Source organism: Erythrolamprus reginae, chromosome 2, assembly GCF_031021105.1.
Source record: "Erythrolamprus reginae isolate rEryReg1 chromosome 2, rEryReg1.hap1, whole genome shotgun sequence".
Classification (NCBI taxonomy): domain Eukaryota; kingdom Metazoa; phylum Chordata; class Lepidosauria; order Squamata; family Dipsadidae; genus Erythrolamprus; species Erythrolamprus reginae.
The window spans coordinates 171867226-171889289 of NC_091951.1; the positions used below are offsets into that span (position 1 = coordinate 171867226).

A 22064-nucleotide genomic window follows, 5' to 3' on the forward strand; every position below is an offset into this window, starting at 1 on the left:
TTTTTTTTAATGATGTAAATGCCAATTTGCAAATTAGGCTTAAAAATATATTTTGGGAGTAGCATTTTTTTGAAGAGTTGATGCAGGCAGGAGATATCCTCAACTTACAATCACAATTGAGCCCAAAATTCTATTGTTAAGTGAGAAATTTGTTAAGTGAGGTTTGCCCCATTTTACAACTTTTCTCACACATTTGTTAAGTGAATTACTGCAGTTCTTAAATTAGTAATATACACTGGTACCTCTACTTACAAACTTAATTCGTTCGGTGACCAGGTTCTTAAGTAGAAAAGTTTGTAAGAAGAAGCAATTTTTCCCATAGGAATCAATGTAAAAGCAAATAATGTGTGCGATTGGGGAAACCACAGGGAGGGTGGAGGCCCTGTTTCCTCCCAGGAGATTCCTAGAGAGACCCTATGGAAGCTTCTCCCTGCCTTTTTTGGCCCTGTTTCCTCCCAGAAGATTCCTAGAGAGGCCCCATGGAGGCTTCTCCCTGCCTTTTCTGGCCCTGTTTCCTCCCAGGAGATTCCTTGAGAAGCCCCACAGAGGCTTCTCCCCGCCTTTTCCGGCCCTGTTTCCTCCGAGGAGATTCCTAGAGAGGTCCCACAGAGGCTTCTCCCCACCTTTTCCAGCCCTGTTTCCTTCCAGGAGATTCCTAGAGAAGCCCCACAGAGACTTATCCCTGCCTTTTCTGGTTACAGTTTTGGAGGCTCGGGTTTGTAAGTGGAAGAGGCAAAAAAATCTTGAACACCCGGTTCTTATCTAGAAAAGTTTGTAAGTAGAGGCATTTGTAGGTAGAGGTACCACTGTAGTTAAATGAATCTGTCTTTCCCATTGTCTTTGCTAGTTAGAAAGTCGCAAAAGAGGCTCACGTGGCCATTTCTGGATCACATGGATATCTCTGTACAGATAAGAAAACTATGCAGATGAAAGCAAAGATATGGAAGAAGAGGGCAAGAATAACAATTCGATACAAATCAAGTTAGGAAGTATTAATGGAATGGTCATTTTTTCCAACAACATTTTTAAGAACGTTCAACTAAAATCTTTGAGACATTTTCAATTTAAAACAAAAATCTATTTTAGATAGAAATGTCTGTCTCAAGGCTTTCACATCCAACATGATGCAGATATCAATGTACCATTTCCATTAGCAAATAACATTTTTGAATTCATCTTCTATTTTTCTGATTCCTTTCTATACCTGGGCCAACACGAGTCCAAAGCTTTTCACCTAAATTCAGCAGTTTTCTTGTTGACCCAGCTCTGACTACCAGCAATAATTCATCATTATGTGATTAAGCAAAATATGATATGGCATCTGAATTCAGCGAGTTCAGATGCCATATTATGTTTTGCTTAATCATCTTCTCCTAGTTACACTATGACAAGGCCCTACCAGTAATTCTTAATTTAATGTTCCTTTAATAAGAACAGCCAAGTTCATTCCCGCATGTTTTAATTACAGCCAGCCTCTTAAAAGTATTTACTGTTAATTCATCATCTGTCGAATGATTCATGCACATAAGGTAAATTGCAAATTATCAGTAAATAACATAAATTGTATATTTTTATTGCAAGTTAAATTGAGGGATGAACATGAGATATTAGCCTTTCCCCGCTTATGATCTAATCTAAGTACAGATTTAATCTACATTATATGGGCGAGGCTTGCTTTAGATATTTCCCGTAATATATTTTTGACTTGTTGTCTAGATACAGCACACTCTATAGTTGTATCCTATCAAGAGTGAGTTGTTTTTTGCCATTGTAAATGCAAGAATAAAATATCCAAGTATTGCTTGCCCATATTAGTTTTATGGATAAATGCATCTCTTACAGTAGCTAATCCTCAATTTACGACCACAATTGAGCCCAGAATTTATGTTGCTAAGTGAGAAATTTGTTAAGTGAGTTTTGCCACAACTTATTACAACTTTTATACACATTTGTTAAATGAACCCCTGCAGTTGTTAAATTAGTTACATGGGTTGTTAAGTCAATCTGGCTTCCCCATTGGCTTTGCTTGTCACAACATTGCAAAAGGTGATCACATGACTCCAGGACACTGCAACTGTCATGAATATGAATCAGTTATCAAGAGCTAGGGTGGTGCAGTGGTTAGAATGCAGTACTGCAGCTAATTCTGCTGACTGCCAGCTGCCAGCAGTTTGGTAGTTCGACTTTCACCAGGCTCAAGGTTGACTCAGCCTTCCATCCTTCCAAGGTTGGCAAAATGAGGACCCAAATTGTTGGGGGCAATAAGCTGACTCTCTGTAAACCGCTTAGAGAGGACTGTAAAGCTCTGTGAAGCGGTATATAAGTGCTATTGCTATTATCTGAAGATAAATCATGTGACCATGAGGATGCTGCAATGGTCATAAGTGTGAAAAACAGTCATAAGTCTGCACGGTCACTAAACAAACTGTTGTAGGTTGAGGACTACCTATGTAATTTGAGGGTTTGTCCTTGAGACAAAAATATCCCAGGCTAAACCCTTAAATGTCCCAGTTTGGTGCACTGATTAAGACCCCAGGCTAGAAACCAGTAGATACAGGAGATCTAGTCCTGCTTTAGGCACAAAACCAACTGGGCTCTCTTGGACCAATCACACTCTCTCTGTTCTGTAAAGCAAGCAAGGGCAAATCACCTGCGAAAACCTTGCCAAGAAAATTGCAGGGACTGAGTCCAGACAATTGCCAAGTGTCAACTCTAACTGAAACTCCCATCACCACCACAAAAATACCCACAAAATAAAATAAAACAAAGCAATACATCCTCAGATAAATTTTTGTCACCTAAGCAGAGGAATGCCAAAACTGAAGATATCTTGATTCTTATCATTACATTGGATGAGGGAGAGAGGGAGGGAGGAAGGAAAGAAGGAAGGAAGAAAGGAAGGAAAGAAAGAAGAGAAAAGAAGTGCTGGGGGTTTGGGGAAGTGTCACCCCCAAACCCCCAACACTTTACCCTTAGACTATCCATGGTTGACCTCTCCAGATTCCTAAGAGGTCAGTAAGGGGTGTGCATAAGTGCACTAGAGTGCCTTCCGCCCCCTGTCCTATTGCTCTCCTATATCTCCTATACCATTCTTCTTTCCTATACAGTATTTATTCTATTCTTTCACTGATATATTTTATTCCTATTTCTTCTCCTCTATTCTTTCTTAGATATATTTTACTATGAGTACTGTATATCCTCTATAACCTTCATTATATATTTACTATATGTATATCCAATATAACTCTCATTGTGCAATGGACAAAACCAATAAATAAAATAAAAAAGGGAGGGAGGGAGGAAAGAAGGAAGGAGGGAAGAAAGAAGGGGAGGAAGGGAGGGGAAAGGGAGGGAGGGAGGAAAGAAGGAAGTGAGGGAGGGAGGGAAAGGAAAAAGGGAGGGAGGGAGGAAAGAAGGAAGGAAGGAAGAAGGGGAGGGGAGGGAGGAAAGAAGGAAGGAGGGAAGAAAGAAGGGGAGGGAGGGAAGAAAGAAGGGGAGGAAGGAAGGAAGGGAAAAAGGGAGGGAGGGAAGAAGGAAGGAGGGAAGAAAGAAGGGGAGGAAGGGAGGGGAAAGTGAGGGAGGGATGGAGGAAAGAAGGAAGGAAGTGAGGGAGGGAGGGAGGGAAAGGAAAAAGGGAGGGAGGGAGTAGAGAAGGAAGGAAGGAAAGGAGAAAAGGAGGGAGGAGGGGAGGAGGGGAAAGGAGAGAGGAAGAAAGGAAGAAAGAAAGGAAGGAAGAAGTAAAGAGAGAGGGGGAAGAGAGAGAGAGAGAGAGGAGCTGGCAGTGTCAGAGTCGATGACAATCACTTCAAAGAGGCGGGAAATCCTTTGCTGCTAATAACACCGGCGTGACTGGCAAACGTGCTACCGACGCAGCATTCCCCAACCAACCTCCTCCGTCTGAGCAGCCAGCCACCGGACAGAAAGAGCGGAGAAAGCTTCCATAAACAGAGACTCTCGCCGGCACCGCGCTTTCCCAGCACCGCCCGGCACTCCTCACACGTGAGCGCCGGAGTCATCTGACGAGGAAGGAAGGAAGGCCGAAGGGGCAGACCGGGCGCTTCGGGCGGTGCTCGCTCGCTCGCTCGCCCGCTCGCCATGCTCTCCCGCTTGCTGCGGGAGCACCAGGCCAAGCAGAGCGAGCGGAAGGAGCTGCAAGGTGAGCGGGGGGAAATGCCCGGCTCCCCAACGCCCCCACCCGCACCCCTCCCCTGCAAAAGGCCGCGTCGCCTTTCAACTCTTCTCGGAGCGCAAGGTGGCGGGGAGAGGAGGGCCGGGATCGGGGGTGGTAACGAGGCCAGGCTTTCGTGGCGCAGAGAATAATAATAATAATAATAATAATAATAATAATAATAATAATAATAATAATAATAATAAACAGCAACGATGATGATGCAATAATAATATTGCATTGGCATCCTTCAGTCTCGAAAGACCATGGTATCAGGCTTCATGCTTTCTTCTTCATCATCATCATCATCATCATTATTATCATCATCATCATCATCTAATAATAATAATTAATAACTTCTGATATTGTGATACAAATCCAGCATATCAATCTCGTTTGCTGTGTATTATTGTTTTTGTGAAAATAATAATAATAATTTTTAAAACCCGCTTTTTTGGAAGTGTAATTTGAGCGTGGCTGCGGCTGTAATTCTCAGGAAAACAAAGCCTTCAAACTACATTGGAACCTCCCACCTGGGAGAACCTTTTCCACCCTCCCAAGGATGATAGGTTTTTTTTTTAAAGAATAGAATAAAATTCTTTATTGGACAAGTGTGTTTCAACACAGGGGGTATTTGTGTATGTGGACTAGCATGATACTGCCTGGCTAGGGGTCGCTCTGAAGCAGGGGTCTCCAACATTGGCATACAAATCCAATTAATAAAACTTTAAGACTTTAAGACTTACTTTAAGTCATAAAGTTTAAAACTTTAAGACTTGTGGACTTCAACTCCCAGAGTTCAACTTGTGAACTTTAAAGACTTGTGGACTTCAACTCCCAGAGTTCTTCAGCCTGAGGAACTCTGGGAGTTGAAGTCCACAAATCTTAAAAGTTGCCAAGGTTAGAGACCCATGCTCTGGAGAATGAGAAGGGAAGCATACATACTTAATAAACAAACACAGGTAGTCCTCGACTTACGACCATAATTGAGCCCCCAAAGTATATGTTCCTATGTGAGAAAGGTGTTTGGTGAATTTTGCCCCCCGTTTTGAGAGTTTTCTCAGCAGGCATTTATGAAGCGAATCGCTGCAATTCTTTTAATTAGTAAGGTTGTTAAGTGAATCTGGTTTCCCCATTGATTTTGCTCATCAGTAGGTCGCCAAAGAAGATCCCGTGACTCTGGGACACTGCAACCGTCATAAATTTGAGTCTGTTGTCAACCATCTGAATGTAAATTATGTAATCACAGGGATATCACAACATGTGGAAAATGGTCTTGAGTCACTTTTTGCAGTGCCATTGTAACTTTGGACGGTCACTGAGTGAACTTGTAAGTAGAGGACTACCTGTAGAGGTAGTCATTGCCTTACGACCTCAATTGACCCCAAATTTCTGTTGTCAAGTCAGAATATTTGTTAAATGAGTTTGCTCCATTTTACGATCTTCCTTGACACAGTTGTTAAGTGAATCACAATGGTTGATAATTTAATAGCCTGGTTGTTAAGTGAATCTGGCTTCCCCATTGATTTTGCTTATCAGAAGGTCACAAAAGCGGATTGCGTGAGGCCAGGACACTCTAACCATTGTAAATACATACCAGTTTTCAAGCATCTGATTTTTGATCCCATGACTATGTGGATACTGCAGTGGTTGTGTGTGAGAAATGGTATAAGTCACTTTTTTCAGTGCCATTGTAATTTCAAATGCTTATGTAAACAAATGTAGTCAGGAACTACATGCAGTGTTCTCACCAAATTGTAAAAAACAGGCTACTCTCTTTTAAATTCATGTTTATGAGGAGCCTCTGTGAACAGAACAGATACTTCTAACATTCTCAAAAGATAAACATAAGTCATTTTTTTCCATTGTAACTTTGAACAGTTGTTAAATGAACTGTTGAGGACAAGTTTTAAAGATATGTGCACTTCAACTCCCACAAGTCTTAAAGTTGTCAAGGGGTTGGAGAACCCTGCCCCAGAGCGACCCTAGCCAGGCACTATCAGGCTAATTCACAAAGTTGAGGACTATCTATACTCGTACACAACGCTCAACGTTTTGAAGGCATAAACTGCTTGAATTTCACAGCCCCATGATCTCTTATGGTCTGAAAGGAGGCTAAACCCACGAGTAAAAATACAGCAGGCCATAGGTTCGGGCAGAGAGGAAATGCAGGAAGGGTCTGTCGGTAGCCTATTTTCTCCAAAATAAGACCTCCCCTGATAATAAGCCCAATCGGGCTTTTGAGTGCCTGGCAATAAGGCCAAGCACCGATTTTGGGGTTCAGAAAAATATAAGGAAGGATCTTATTTTCAGGAAACACAGTAGTGGGCTGCTTCTTTTATTAGGCTTGCACAAGAGGAATGGCAGTACTGGCCGCGAAGCCAATTCTGGGCAGCATGTAAGTCAATTAAATTAAATTAAATTAAATTCTGTCTTCTTGACTTGTAGCAGTTCGGAACGTCCAAGGGACGTTATTTATCTATTAAATTTGTATGCCACCCATCTCACGGATACATTATTGACTCTGAATACAGAATAGAGAGAAACATGACCTGCCCTCTTCACTAAGTACAGCTAGTCCTCGACTTACCACAGTTCATTTAGAGACTGTTTGAAATTGAAAAAAGGGACTGGAAAGAAAAGTGCCTTGTGACCATTTTTCACATTTATGACTATTGCTTTATCCCCCTGCTAAAGTGATTTACATTCGGATGGTTGACAACTACAGTAGTCCCTCGCTATACCGCGCTTCACCTACTGCGGCTTCACTTCATCGCGGGTTTCTGAGGAAGTCGATCGGCAGATTTAAACAGCCAGCCGAACTCGATCGGCAGGTTTTTCCCCTTAAAAAATATATCTAAAATTGTAAATACTGTATTTAAATACTGTATCTAAAATAAATACTGTGTGGGAAGGGTTTATAAACACTTAAAACAATGAAAACTTACCAAACAATTACAATATAAATACTTAAATAAGTACTATCAGTCGATAAATTCCCCATCGCGGATTTCACCTATCGCGGCCAGGTCTGGAACGTAACACCAGCGATAGATAGGTGAGGGACTACTGTATTTCATATTTATGATGGTTTCAGAGTCCCGGTGTCGTCATGTGATCTCCTTTTGCATCCTCTTGACAAACAAAGTCAATGTGGAAGCCAACCATGTCCCTAACTTTGCTCACAGTCAGGATTCAGGCCCGGCTACAGGACAGAAACTGCTTTGGCCATGCTGATGGATGATCTCTGGTGGGCCCAGGATAGGGGTTTATCCTCTATCCTGGTGCTTCTTAATCTCTCAGTGGTTTTTGATACCATTGACCATGGTATCCCTCTGCGCCGACTGGAGGGGCTGGGAGTGGGAGGCACTGTTGTGCGGTGGTTCTCCTCCTACCTCTCCGGTCAAATGCAGTCGGGGTCAGAGGTCGACTCCAAAGTCCCTTCCTTGTGGAGTTCCTCAGGGATCGGTCCTCTCCCCACTGCTATTTAATATCTACATGAAACTGCTGGGTTTGATTAAATAAGCGGTAATATGTTTGATTAACTTTGTGGGAGAATCCACTAGTTTACAACCAGAATAGATCAACTAAAGTTGGCTTTGAACTGTTTCAGAAGTGAGCTGAGGAAAGAAAGAATATCATGGGGACGTGGCATTAAAATAAAAGAATTCCCGAGGCATGTTCCTGCCATGGTCAGGGAGGTAGGAGGTTGAAGCCTGTCTTAAATTATTGAGAGGGGTATTATGCAAAATTAATGCTCTACTAAGCAAGGAATCTTAATATTCCAAACAGATCATTTAATGCAGTGTTTCCCAACCTTGGCAATTTGAAGATATGTGGACTTCAACTAACAGAATTCCCCAGCCAGCGAATGCTGGCTGGGGAATTCTGGGAGTTGAAGTCCAGATATCTTCAAGTTGCCAAGGTTGGGAAACACTGATTTAATGTACAGTGAGAGGAAGGACATAACAGCAAAGCTCTGCCAAGAAATGTGATGTAGAGTCATTTCGCAGACATGTTGACTTTAATGATATCATAGAAGAGACATTTGCTTTTCTTTCTAGAACGGCGGCGGCGAGAAGCTATTGCTGCAGCAACTTGTTTAACAGAAGCCCTTGTTGATCATCTAAATGTGGGGTAAGTAGTATTGAGAATTCAATTTAATTTATTTATTTATAGGCCATCCAACTCCTTCTGGACTCTGGGCGGTGTACAACATATAAAAAAATAATATAACAACAGTTTAAAAACCCCATAGAAAAGATAAAAAAAGTATTCATATCTTCGGCCGGATCTAGTTAGGAGTGATTGAAACTATATGAAATACCTATCAAATTGCATGACATGGATACTGGTTATCCAGGACATGATTTAAAATCAAACTGATATTTTAATATATCCATCTATGATGCCCTTCATCAAATGGGAATTTGAATATTTTTCCATCTGGCTCTTTCCTCCTATTTGAAATTTGTATTGCCAAAATATAAGGTTTCTATGCAAACTTTCAAAAAGATGCTTTGCTTTAAGGAGTATTTGGGTGAATCCGCTCTTTGAAGCTGCTTCAGGAAGTGATCCCTTGTCACTTCTAACAGCAAACACCTTCATTCAAGGCTTCTCTCTTTAGGAAGCTGCGGTCAGTTGCTGCAAAATTTTGTTGAGGCTGGAACGCACTTTATGGAGGCAAATCAGTTCTTCATTTCAACAAAGAAAACCCACTTTGCATTCATGGAGTAAAGTTCTTAACCGAGGGAAATTGAATGTGCTTTGGGCAGACTTACTGAAAAATTAATTAATAACCCACTTTTATTTCTGGGGCAGGAGGAGAATCAAATGGCAGAAGATTGAGGTTGCAGAAAAGGACAACATTATTTTACACCTTTAGGTTCCTGAATTGTTCCCTTATAAGGGAATAAGAGCCAGTAATGTGAAGGATGGAATCTCTGGACAGAGCAGTTCAATCTTCCTGCCTTGATTATAAACATAGCATATGCATATGACAAGCCACTCAGCTTTATCTCACCCAATTCCAAAAATAATACAGGACTTTCCTGAGTATGCCTGAATAGTGTAATGAGCTCTAAACTTCACAGCTCTATGTAAATAAATACTTAATGTGATTCTCGCCATTTGTTGCACGTTAACAAAAATAGCTTTATAGAATTCCTGTGGCAGCATAGAAGAATGCAGATGGGAAACAACCTCTCTTTCTATAACAATCTTTTCTATAACTGTTTTATAGTTGTCTCCAGGATCTTCACCACAGTTGTCTTAGCCGTGTGGACTAGTTTTATTGCTTTAGCTTTGGCACACTATGTTTCATTGATAACATTTTTCCCCATGGTGTTTAATGCATTGTGAGCTGTCCAGAATCGCACGTATAAATTGATTAGATAAATAAGACACAAAATTACAATTTAAAACACTGACTTCTATAGTTTAAGTATCACGTTAATATTTCTTTCCTTGATCTCTTCTGTGTTACCCATGATTCATTTTTGATCACTTGTTAAGTTTCTTGTTAAAACAGAGGCGGGGGGGGGGATCACACCTGAACACTCCATTTCAGACTTAAATTGATGAAATTTATGACTTTTCATCCTCTTCCAATAGATTTTAAGTAATTGGGTTATAAGTAGGTTTTTAGCCTCAGTATGATGGAAAAATCTTAGAGGAATAATATTCATATAACGTAAGAACATCTAAAGCTTGGCCACTTTTAAGGCCTGTGGAGTTCAGCTCCCAGAATTCACCAACCAACCAGTTCCATTCACACGTCTTAACATTGCTGAGGTTGGACACCCCCTGATCTAAGGCAAAAGTTATATGTTTCAGCAAGGTCTGAAATGCTAATTGGAAGGATGCGGTTTCCTGTTAACCCTTTGTGGCCTGTATCACACTCTGCACCCTTTTATGCAGCAATTATTTTGAAAGAAGACGGGACTGAAACAAAATCACCCTCTAGCCTGAAATGTTTATTTACATTGGGAAGCAGAAGCTGCAACATTTGGTAGCAGGACTTCTGTCCTTGACAAGCTCCCACAATTGCTGGCGCCATTTAGTTTTGTGGTTAATGGATGAGAGTGGGAATTATCATTTTATTCTTCAGGCTAAATTTCCCTAGAGGCTTTCAACAGACCACAGATCCCTAGAAATTCCCTGGGACAAATGATTACGTAAGCCTTGTGTAGGTTTCCCCCCAAGAAATGCGGCATCGAACTCTGTTTGCAATGACTATTTTTGTTGTTATAACTTTTTACCATACAAACGTATGAGAGCCTGATATTGGAACATAAAAGTAGCTGTAGCCTGAGTGTTTTCCCATATTTATCTTCCTCATTACAATATTTTCCCCCAAAATAAGACATCCCCCGATAATAAGTCCAATCAGACTTTTGAATGCATGGCAATAAGTCCAAGTTTAAAAAAAATACAAGACATGGTCTTATTTTGGGGAAAACATGGTAGTACCTTTAAACATGGAGTAGAAAGCAGGATTTCCTTGTCTACACCATGGTCAAGCCACATGGACTTCTCCAATATTTTTATTATTTATTATTATTATTTATTAGATTTGTATGCCGCCCCTCTCCGTAGACTCGGGGCGGCTCACAACAATAACAAAGACAATAAAAGAACAAATCTAATAATTTAAAAAACACTAAAAACCCCATTATTAAAAGAAAACATACACACAAACATACCATGTATAAACTGTATAGGCCCGGGGGAGATGTCTCAGTTCCCCCATGCCTGACAGCAGAGATGGCTCTTAAGAACTTTACGAAAGGCAAGGAGGGTGGGGGCAGTTCTAATCTCTGGGGGGAGCTGGTTCCAGAGGGTCGGGGCCACCACAGAGAAGGCTCTTCTGGGTCCCGCCAAAGGATATTGTTTAGTTGATGGGACCCGGAGAAGGCCAACTCTGTGGGACCTAACCGATCGCTGGGATTTGTGCGGCAGAAGGCGGTCCCTGAGATATCCTGGTCCGATGCCATAGTAAGATTTTTCATCTTACTATAATACTAGCTAAGGTCAGTAGTGGGAGACGTATGAGCCCTTCCAGACAAACCAGGTCAAGAAACAGAAGCAGCAGGAATCATCCTTAAGAATGTTGCTTTATTATTGTGGACAACAATAACAGAATCCCGAAAACCGGTCAAAGTTTCTCTCTATCCCTCCTTATGTTGGAGAAAATCAAGGCGGGATTATTTTGACTTTCTTTCTCACCTGTGCTTCAGTTGCTGAAGTGTGCAATGCATGTCCAAGTCTCTGCATAACTGGCTCTTCATACCTTCTTCAAGATCAGCTCTGAATTTCTTTATTTCACCTTCCCTATCAGAACAACACTCCTCTCCCTTGTAGGAAGATGAGCCAGAGAGGTTGTTATGGGTGGGAAATAATAATCCTCCCTTCCTTCATCTGAAGATGGGCCTGGCATCTTACCAAGATCAGTCAACAAGTCACCGAGGAAATTCGCCCACTTCTCTTCCCATTCCCGCAAATAGTACGGGAGAATTTACCCTGGGAATCAGTAAAGAGTTGCCTTCGCCTTCTGTCACATTCTCTATTAATAGCGACAGCAGGTCACAAGGACAGAACTTGTACAGGAATATCAGATGCCGGCTGCCTGCAATTTGGCGGTTCAAATCTCACCAGGCTCAAGGTTGACTCAGCCTTCCATCCTTCCAAGGTGGGTAAAATGAGGACCCAGATTGTTGGGGGCAATAGTCTGACTCTGTAAGCTGCTTAGAGAGGGCTGGAAAGCACTGTGAAGTGGTATATAAGTCTAAGTGCTATTGCTATATTTCATTTTATAGTTCAGAGTCTTCTTGACCCAATTTACTAATGCTATCCAATTCATTTCCATCCCCTTGGAATCAAGGAGAGAAGGATCATCCTCTCTCTCACACACACTACCAATACTTCTCTGTCTTTTGGCCTTCACCTTTTACTCATCCTGACCACTAGTTCCAGGTATGCCCTGCTCATCAATTGTCTACAGATGTTTTCACTATTACTGATGAATAGTAGACTTGTTTCCATACTGATGCCAAGAAAACCATATGTCTACATGAAGCTACCGAGAGTTGAAGGCAATGCAACAGAAGCATTACTCTTTTGTTTTGCGTTACCTTGTGGAAGGATGCCCTAAAACTTTTACTATTTCTCAGTCTTAAAATATCTCTAGTTTATCTCTCCGTTTTATTTCACAAAATCCAGTTAGTCCAAGACATCATTAATTGTTCCAGTATATTTAAAGAACTATTTGTCTATCTGGTACTCAGTGTTGCAATGTCATGAGAAAGTAATTTCCTCCCGTTTCTAAAAAGCTCAAATGACATTATCTTAGCTTTAAAAGCATTCCCTTAAGAATAATATTGTATTCATAATCCCTTTCCTCATCAAGGCAGCTATAAGTTATTTTTAGTGTATGCTTGCAACTTTTTAAAAACTTCCTTTTTATGCAGGGCAACACTTTTCTTTCACTCGAACATGTTAGAACACTATCATGTTTTAATTTCTATAGCCACAAAAATAATTTTAATGGATTTTTTCAACAAATAATCCATTCTGAAACGCTTTCAGGACCTTTAAAGGGGGTGAGATGGGATGGAAGTGAAATAAAGCAGTTGCCCCACCTATGGGGGTGGAGGGGTGGGGAACACATATACCAAACATGGATTAGTATATAAAATTATTAGATGGATATTTTTCATTAGAAAATCAACCAAATAAGGTACAATTCCATAAGTTATAACTACCAACTCAGACAAACAAGGTAACAATAAACAACAGTCTCATCAAGGAACTACCAAGAACACTCTCCAACCAACACTGAGTGCAAGCCACTACCCTGTTTTGCTGAAAATAAGACATTATCCCCTGATAATAAGCCCAATCGGGCTTTTGAGTGCATGGCAATAAGGCCAAGCACTTATTTTAGGGTTCAAAAAAATATAGGATAGGCTCTTATTTTCGAGAAAACACGATAGAATATAACAGAGGAAATCCCACTTTCTTCTCACACTGATGAAGTTATTTAGTTGGGTAATGACACATATATAAGAAAACAACCAAGCTCAGAGAGTACCAAGGACCCCAAAGTTCAACCCTGAACCACAAATATTGTCTTGTATCAGTCCCCCAAGTTATTTCAATACATATTTTGTGTTTTCCAATCCATTCCCATTTAGTGGGCCACCGACTTCAGTGAAGAAAAATCAGTAAAGATTTAAATTGGTACAATGAAAAACAAATGAAAGGAAGGCTCAAACAAATACCCGTCCTGCCCCCTGCAGCTGAGTGTTAAAAACCATTTCATTTGGTCTTAACAAATCCATCTCAAAAGATTTTTTTCTTCTTCTTCCAAAGAGCCTAGTAATATTCAGAGTCTTTTACTATAGCTTTAATTTGTAGATTTGATTTCAGATGTTGAGTGGAAAGATTCCTTTCAGATAATCCAAGATCCCCCAAGTTTTTTGCAAGGAAAATGAGAATAAATAACTAAATCATCCTCTCTTGTAAAGTTGAGGGGATTGGGATATTCCCATCTTTTACTGTAATTTTTAGGGGTTGCAAATGAAGAAAAGTAATTTCAAATATGACTTCCTTGTGGCATGTGTGCCATAGTTTCGCCATCTGACCTAGTTCATTACAGGCAAGAATAATGATTCATGAAAGGCTGCTAAAAACTCTTTGGGGACAACCAGATTACTTTATATTTTTGTGATCATGGAGATATCTTATAGTGCTTTAGATCCGCAGTAGAATTTAAAAAATAAGAGAGTCTAAAAGCCTATTTAAAAAGGGCAGATGCCTCAATTCAGTGGAGAATATTTTCCAGAGAACTGGAATGTTACAGAAAAAAGTTTGACCCTGAATTTTCACAAGAGCAGTTACAGGAGAACTTTCTCAGATAATCACTTTCAGCCATTTAAACCCTTCTTCATCCAACCCTGCAAAGTCAGTCTTAGCCTAGCACTTCGCCTTTTAAACATAATATCATTGTATAACAGGTCACAGTAACAGTCAGTACAAATGTTTGGTCTTTGAAACATCCTTCACATAAGCTTAAACCAGTGTTTCTCAATTATTTTCTATTATTATTATTATTATTTTTTATTATTATTATTATTATTATTATTATTATTATTATTATTATTATTATTATTATTATTTAGATTTGTATGCTGCCCTTATGCCTGCCCCCTGGGAGGAAATAAACATTTCATGCCCCCCCCAACTCTCCGTCGGGACGATTGTTTGTAATATTCGGCACATTTTCGCTGAAAAAACTCAAGCGGCTTATCAGCATGATTGAGGTGTAATGTGTTTAAGTGATAGCTTAATTCATTTGGCTTCATGCTGTCTGCTGCCAACATTTTTAGACATAGTAAACATAGAAGTCTTTCCTTGTCCCCCACCATAGTCACAGTGAAGCCAAGCACTACATACACTTTGTCATATTTCTTTGTCTTAGCTCTCGGGAGACTTACATTAGTCTCATTATCTCCCCCTCTCTCCTCCTTTCTTTTCATCCCTGTTAAATATTTTTCCATGGTGTCTCTTAAGGGTTTGTTATATGCACTTCCTACTTCCTACTCTGTGCTGTGTGCTATTGTTCGGTGCAAAAACCCCCTACTCCTTGCAGCAAAAAAAGCACGTTCCCCAGGGTTATGTACCACTACCACCCCGCCATCGCTCTGTGCTCCCCCCTGGGGAGGGAGGCCACCCACTATTTGAGGAACACTTGCTTGAGTGATTGAAGATTTTAAAGTAAACCAAATGCACTGTATACCTAACATTCCTCTTAGGCAGCTGACAAAAAATTTGTAGAGAGCCTCAGAATTTTTAGCAGGGGTGAAATGCTCGTGGTTCGCTCATGCCTGTCAGTCATCAGAGAGCTGGTCGCGGAAGGACTGGGAGGCTCCTCCCACTTGCACAAATGTCACCACTTGAGTTCTTTTATCCTGTGTGCATGTGCAGAAAGTAAAAGAAGCTAAATGACGGTATCCGGGTGGGTGGGAGGAGCTTAGTGCTCCCTTCGTGACTGGCTCTCTTACGACGGACAGGCACGAGCGAACTGCGAGGGTTTCACCCCTGGTTTTTAGTTCCACAAAGTAAAGTTTACTCAGTAGCATCTCTCCACTTTGAAAGTGGTGACTTTCACTTTGAAAGTGGTGACTCTCCACTTTGAAAGGCTACAAGAATGGTGGAAGGTCTTAAGCATGAAACGTATCAGGAAAGACTTAATGAACTCAATCTGTATAGTCTGGAGGACAGAAGGAAAAGGGGGGACATGATCGAAACATTTAAATAGGTCAAAGGGTTAAATAAGGTCCAGGAGGGAAGTGTTTTTAATAGGAAAGTGAACACAAGAACAAGGGGACACAATCTGAAGTTAGTTGGCGGAAAGATCAAAAGCAACATGAGAAAATATTATTTGACTGAAAGAGTAGTAGATGCTTGGAACAAACTTCCAGCAGACGTGGTAGGTAAATCCACAGTAACTGAATTTAAACATGCCTGGGATAAACATATATCCATCCTAAGATGAAATACAGAAAATAGTATAAGGGCAGACTAGATGGACCATGAGGTCTTTTTCTGCCGTCAGACTTCCATGTTTCTATGTTTCTAAAGTGCTGCCTTGATGTGTTCTGTTTCTCTGCCTTGTAACCCTCCGCCTGCAAGAGAGACCCGTATTAGTTGGGAATGTTCACCATTCAGTGAAGCGGGAGAAGCATTCCTGTTCATTTATTGAGACATAACAGAACAAGTCACTTATCTCCTGCTGGGAAAGGTTTGAGACGATGCGTTATCAGAAGCTACAATTTATACAGGAAGGATATCATAGTTTCCTGGAACAGATTCAATCTGGAAAATTTGCTTTCTAAAAATAGGCAGCGAAAGGAATTCTCACAATGACTTTATTTCTATATGTCAACATTGGTGACATAGAGCAGTGTTCGCTGGCTGGGGAATTCTGGGAGTTGAAGTCCAGATATCTTCAAGTTGCCAAGGTTGGGAAACACTGACATAGAGAAATAAAGTTTGCAGGTTGCTTGGTTTTTCCTCTTCATCACAACCTCTTCTTATTTTGACCTTCCCTTATATCCCTTATTCCCACTTTGGCAGTTCGAATCTTACCAGGGTCAGGTTTGGCTCAGCCTTCCATCCTTCCAAGGTTGGTAAAATGAGGGTCCAGGTTGTTGGGGACAATATGCTGACAGTGTAAAACCTCTTAAAGCACTGTAAAGCTGTATATAAAGCCCTGTAAAAGCACTGTGAAGCGGTATACAGTGGAACCCCGACATAAGAGCTGCTCGACTTAAGAGCTACTCGAGATAAGAGCTGGGAGAGGAGAGACATTTTTTTATTTTATTTTATTTATTACTTGGATTTGTATGCCGCCCCTCTCCGCGATACGAGCCGAGAAGAGCCGGGCTGGCTTACTTTCCTTCCTTCCCGCGCTGATGCAGAGCCACTCGAACAAAGCGTCGCGCCCCTCTGATGCTTTCGGCGGCTTCCGAAGCGACGCTGGGCTCTTTTGCCGCCAAAAGCGTCAGGGGGGCGTGACGCTTTGTTCGAGTGGCTCTGCATCAACGCGGGAAGGAAGGAAAGTAAGCCAGCCCGGCTCTTCTCGGCTCGTATCCCGGCACTTGGTGAGTGGAGAGGCGGTCGCCTCCCCTGCTGCCCCACTCTGGGGGTCCTTGGCTTCTGCTGGGGGTGGGGGGATCCGAACGCTGTTTTGAATTTCACATTCCAAGTGGCCCAAACGCCAAAGGCGAACTTCCGCACCTCAGGAGTTAGCTCGCAAACGGCGCGGCTGTTTTAAAACATCGCTGCCGGCCTGGGGGGGGAGAGGGAAAGGGGGGAGTGGGGGGAGAGAAAGAGAGAGGGAGAGAGAGAAAGAGAGAGGGAAAGGGGGGGAGAGGGGGGAGAGAAAGAGAGAGGGATAGAAAGAGAGAGAGAGTGAGAGATGCTCAGTGAGCCTTTCTTTGAAGTTGCCTTTCTTTCTTTCTTTCTTTCTCTCTTTCTTTTTCTCTCTTGCTCTCTTGCTCTTTCATTCTTTTTTCTTTCTCTTTCTTTCTTTCTTTCTCTTTCTTTCTTTCTTTCTTTCTTTCTCTTTCTTTCTTTCTCTTGCTTTCTCTCCTTCCTTCCCTCCTTCCATTTCTTTCATTCTCCCTCTCTATTTTTATTTCTCTTTCATTTTCTTTCTTTCTCTCTTGCTTGCTTTCTTTCTTGCTCTTTTTCTTTCTCTCTTTTACCTTCCCTTCCTCTATTTCTTGCTTTCCTTTTCCTTCCTCCCTTCTTTCCTCCCTCTACAGGATTGGGTGGCAGTGAAGTTACTCTCCCCTTTCATAAGTTTCCTTGCTTCCTTCCTCTGTTCCTGTCCCTTCACCCTTCCTTTCTTCCTTTCTTCCTTTCTTCCTTTCTTCCTTCCTTTCTTTCCTTCCTTCCTTTCCTCCCTCCATTTCTTGCTTTCCTTTTCCTTCCTCCCTTCTTTCCTCCCTCCACAGGATTGGGTGGCAGTGAAGTTGAATAAATAACTACAGTTTAATGAATAAAAATAAAAGTTTGCCATGTTGATTGTTTTGGGTAAAAAGAGGAAGGGAAGGAAAGCTCTCAGCTTATCATCTTATTAATAAGTAAAGTTACATTTATTCTTGCAATGTCTTTTTGCATAATTTAGACTAACTTTGTGAGTTTTTTGAGGGCTGGAACCAATTAAAATTATTTACATTAATTCCTATGGGGAAAAGTCGTTCGAGATAAGAGCTGCTCGACTTAAGAGCGCAGGTCCGGAACGAATTAAAGTCGTATCTCGAGGTACCACTGTATATGTAAGTGCTATTACTATTGCTATATCTGCCCTTCTTTGGGCAATTTCTTCAACTCAAAGTGGCTCAGCCTCCTTACCATGCTGAATTTTTCACCTGACTTTGCCTTATTCACAAATGGATCCAGATGCTCCTCATATATATAAATGACTGCCAGATGTTGCTTAGATACTTAATCTTCTATATCCTTGGGAATTTATCCGGCTACAAGCTCCCAGCGCCTGTCTCTGCCCCTGGGATTAGCGTCTTCTGAGCTGGGAAGTTACTTACATAGTACAGAGAAAAGTTTGAACAGAAAATAGAACGACAGAGGGCTTAGAGAAGGGAACCCTGTTCTGTTCCTCTTGTTGTCTTAAAGAATGACCGAGCCTCTCATTCCCAGGGTGGCCCAGGCTTATGTGAACCAAAGGAAGCTGGACCACGAGGTGAAGACACTGCAGATCCAAGCTGCACAGTTTGCCAAGCAAACAGGCCAGTGGATCAGCATGGTAGAAAACTTCAATCAAGCACTGAAGGTGAGCACAGGGCCTGTATGAATGGCAATTCCATCTGTCCGTCCATCACCCTGGGGGGAGAATCATTGACCCCCTCAGAGAGGGTTCGCAACTTGGGCATCCTCCTCCATCCACAGCTCACATTAGAGAAACACCTTTCAGCTGTGGCGAGGGGGGCGTTCGCCTGGTGCATCAGTTGCGACCCTATCTGGACCGGGAGTCACTGCTCACAGTCACTCATGCCCTCATCACCTCAAGGCTCGACTACTGTAACGCTCTCTACATGGGGCTACCTTTGAAAAGTGTTCGGAAACTACAGATCGTGCAGAATGCAGCTGCAAGAGCTATCATGGGCTTTCCTAAATATGCCCGTGTCACACCAACACTCCGCAGTCTGCATTGGTTGCCGATCAGTTTCCGATCACAATTCAAAGTGTTGGTTATGACCTATAAAGCCCTTCATGGCACCGGACCAGATTACCTCAGGGACCGCCTTCTGCCGCATGAATCCCAGCGGCCAGTTAGGTCCCACAGAGTGGGTCTTCTCCGGGTCCCGTCAACTAAACAATGCCACTTGGCGGGACCCAGGGGAAGAGCCTTCTCTGTGGCGGCCCCGTCCCTCTGGAACCAACTCCCCCCCAGAGATCAGAATTGCCCCCACCCTCCTTGCCTTTTGTAAGCTACTTAAAACCCACCTCTGCCGCCAGGCATGGGGGAATTAAGACTTTTTCTCCCCCTAGGCCGTTACAACTGTATATATGGTATGCTTGTATGTATGTTTGGTTTTTATATATTAAGGGGTTTTAATTTGCTTTTAGTATTGGATTATTATTGTATATTGTTTATGATTGTTGTTAGCCGCCCCGAGTTTTCGGAGAGGGGCGGCATATAAATCCAATAAAACTTGAAACTTGAAACAATGGTTCATATATACTGCTCAAAAAAATAAAGGGAACACTCAAAGGACACATCCTAGATCTGAATGAATGAAATATTCCCATTGGATACTTTGTTCTTTACAAAGTTGAATGTGCACAACGGCATGTGAGCCGCCCCGAGTTTTCGGAGAAGGGTGGCATACAAATCTAATAAATTGAAATTGAATTGAATTGAAATTGATTGTCAATCAGTGTTGCTTCCTAAGTGGACAGTTTGATTTCACAGAAGTTTGATTTACTTGGAGTTATATTGTGTTGTTTAAGTGTTCCCTTTATTTTTTTGAGTTGTGTATTATGGTGCCTCTTCTAGCTCAGCCTTAAAGGACTGGGCTGGGCTTGGTGAGTGGGAATAAGGGAAAATCACAGGTGGGTTCAGCATCAGTTCACAGATACAAAAGAAGAGGCAATTCCAGAAGGGGAACAGAATAGCACGCATTTCAACAAGACAGTCTCCCCTGTCCAGTCTTTGAGTATAAATTATGCTATGATTTCTCAAAAATCTGATGCAACATCCCATTTAAAATGGCACCTTTGACCCTTGTGTGCCCTCTGGTTCTGCGGTGGCATACTGGGCATTGATCAACAACCTGGGACATCTGAGAAGAGCAGGTGTAGTTACTTTTTTATTTAAAGTTAACTGTCAGCAACTCGCTACCCAAACAATATTAACTTGATCTCTCAAATGGTATTTGTTGTTTTGTCAAGCTGTGATTAATCCTGGGCGTAATGGGAGAGCACCATCTACTGGTCATAGGTTTCTCAAGCTATTGGTTCTGTAAAAAGGACAAAGATGATCTATGTGCATTTGTGGAATTTGTATCTGTACATCCTTCATCCTAAATGGCAGGGAGGGAAAGGATAGATAGCTAGGTAGGTAGGTAGATGATAGATAGATAGATAGATAGATAGATAGATAGATAGATAGATAGATAGATAGATAGATAGATAGATAGATCAGGAAAGACTTAATGAACTCAATCTGTGTAGTCTGGAGGACAGAAGGAAAAGGGGGGACATGATCAAAATATTTAAATATGTTAAAGGGTTAAATAAGGTTCAGGAGGGAAGTGTTTTTAATAGGAAAGTGAACACAAGAACAAGGGGACACAATCTGAAGTTAGTTGGCGGAAAGATCAAAAGCAACATGAGAAAATATTATTTGACTGAAAGAGTAGTAGATCCTTGGAACAAACTTCCAGCAGACGTGGTTGGTAAATCCACAGTAACTGAATTTAAACATGCCTGGAATAAACATATATCCATTGTAAGATACAGGAAATAGTATAAGGGCAGATAGATGGACCATGAGGTCTTTTTCTGCCGTCAGTCTTCTATGTTTAGATAGATAGATAGATAGATAGATAGATAGATAGATAGATAGATAGATAGATAGATAGATAGATAGATAGATAGATAGATAGATAGATATAGATAGATGATAGATAGATAGATAGATAGATAGATGATAGATAGATAGATAGATAGATAGATAGATAGATAGATAGATGATAGATAGAGATAGATGATAGATAGATAGATAGATAGATAGATAGATAGATAGATAGATAGATAGATAGATAGATAGATATAGATAGATGATAGATAGATAGATAGATAGATAGATAGATAGATAGATGATAGATAGATAGATAGATAGATAGATAGATAGATAGATGATAGATAGAGATAGATGATAGATAGATAGATAGATAGATAGATAGATAGATAGATAGATAGATAGATAGATAGAGTCTAGTAGACAAACAAATGAAAGACTGTTTGAGCCTTTTAGTGTAAACTCAAAAAATTAGAATGTCGTGCAAAAGTTCATTTATTTCAGTAATGCAACTTAAAAGGTGAAACAATATATGAGAGACTCATTACATGCAAGGCAAGATAGTTCAAGTCGTGATTCATCGTAATTGTGATGATTGTATTTAGTGAAAGAGATAAGGGCTAGCAAAGGTCTTTCGTTAAAATGGCAAATTGTTTCCCCATATATTACCCTTGAATTCATCTAAAATTATTTCACTCTCAGTGCAGAAGGATGCTCTAGAAAATTAGGCCCAGACATGCCTGGATTTGAGAAGCCAAAGAACAGGGGTTTGATCTTGACTTTTCTCTCTCGGCAGGAAATTGGGGATGTGGAGAACTGGGCACGGAGTATCGAGATGGACATGCGGACCATTGCCACCGCTCTGGAATATGTTTACAAAGGGCAGCTGCAGCCTTCCACTTCCTGATCCCGAGGCCAGATTGTCTTGTTCACCAGAATTGCATCTCTCGTGCTGCGTTGCCAACTGAAGGAGTGTCATGGCAGAGTCCTTGCCTGCAACCTCTTCCTCTAGTTCGCTTACTGTTTTTCTGCAGCACTGAGTAAGCTTTTTCCCCCTCCCCTCCCGGGCCCATCTAGATGGCATAAACGGTACTGCTGGGCCTTTCCGCTTTGGCTGAGTATCCATGGGCAGCCTCCAGCTGGGAGAAATCATGAAACAGACCGGCATGGAAGTGCACATACCCACAAGGAAAGGAAAAGAAGCCATGCTTTTTCCATGCAAGCTGGATATATCTGTGCTATGAATTTGGAAATAATGAAATAAAAGCAGGTGGCTTAATTACA

At 41.3% G+C, this 22064-nt stretch overlaps 1 protein-coding gene across 1 annotated transcript; it reads left to right on the top strand.

Annotated features, from left to right (window-relative positions):
* The first annotated feature begins 3620 nt into the window (after nt 1-3620).
* BLOC1S1 (biogenesis of lysosomal organelles complex 1 subunit 1) lies at nt 3621-22064 on the top strand. The gene is made up of 4 exons (XM_070740434.1): nt 3621-4156; nt 8233-8305; nt 18395-18527; nt 21577-22064. Exons 1-4 carry the CDS (start codon nt 4096-4098, stop codon nt 21685-21687), a joined length of 378 nt encoding a protein of 125 aa, XP_070596535.1. The 5' UTR covers nt 3621-4095; the 3' UTR covers nt 21688-22064.

Bases quoted from the DNA above. Each gene is read 5' to 3' on its own strand.
- BLOC1S1 (XM_070740434.1), top strand. From the start codon at position 4,096: ATGCTCTCCCGCTTGCTGCGGGAGCACCAGGCCAAGCAGAGCGAGCGG. The intron at 4,157-8,232 runs GTGAGCGGGGGG...TTTTCTTTCTAG, and splicing joins CGAGCGGAAGGAGCTGCAAG to AACGGCGGCGGCGAGAAGCT. The intron at 8,306-18,394 runs GTAAGTAGTATT...TCTCATTCCCAG, and splicing joins GTTGATCATCTAAATGTGGG to GGTGGCCCAGGCTTATGTGA.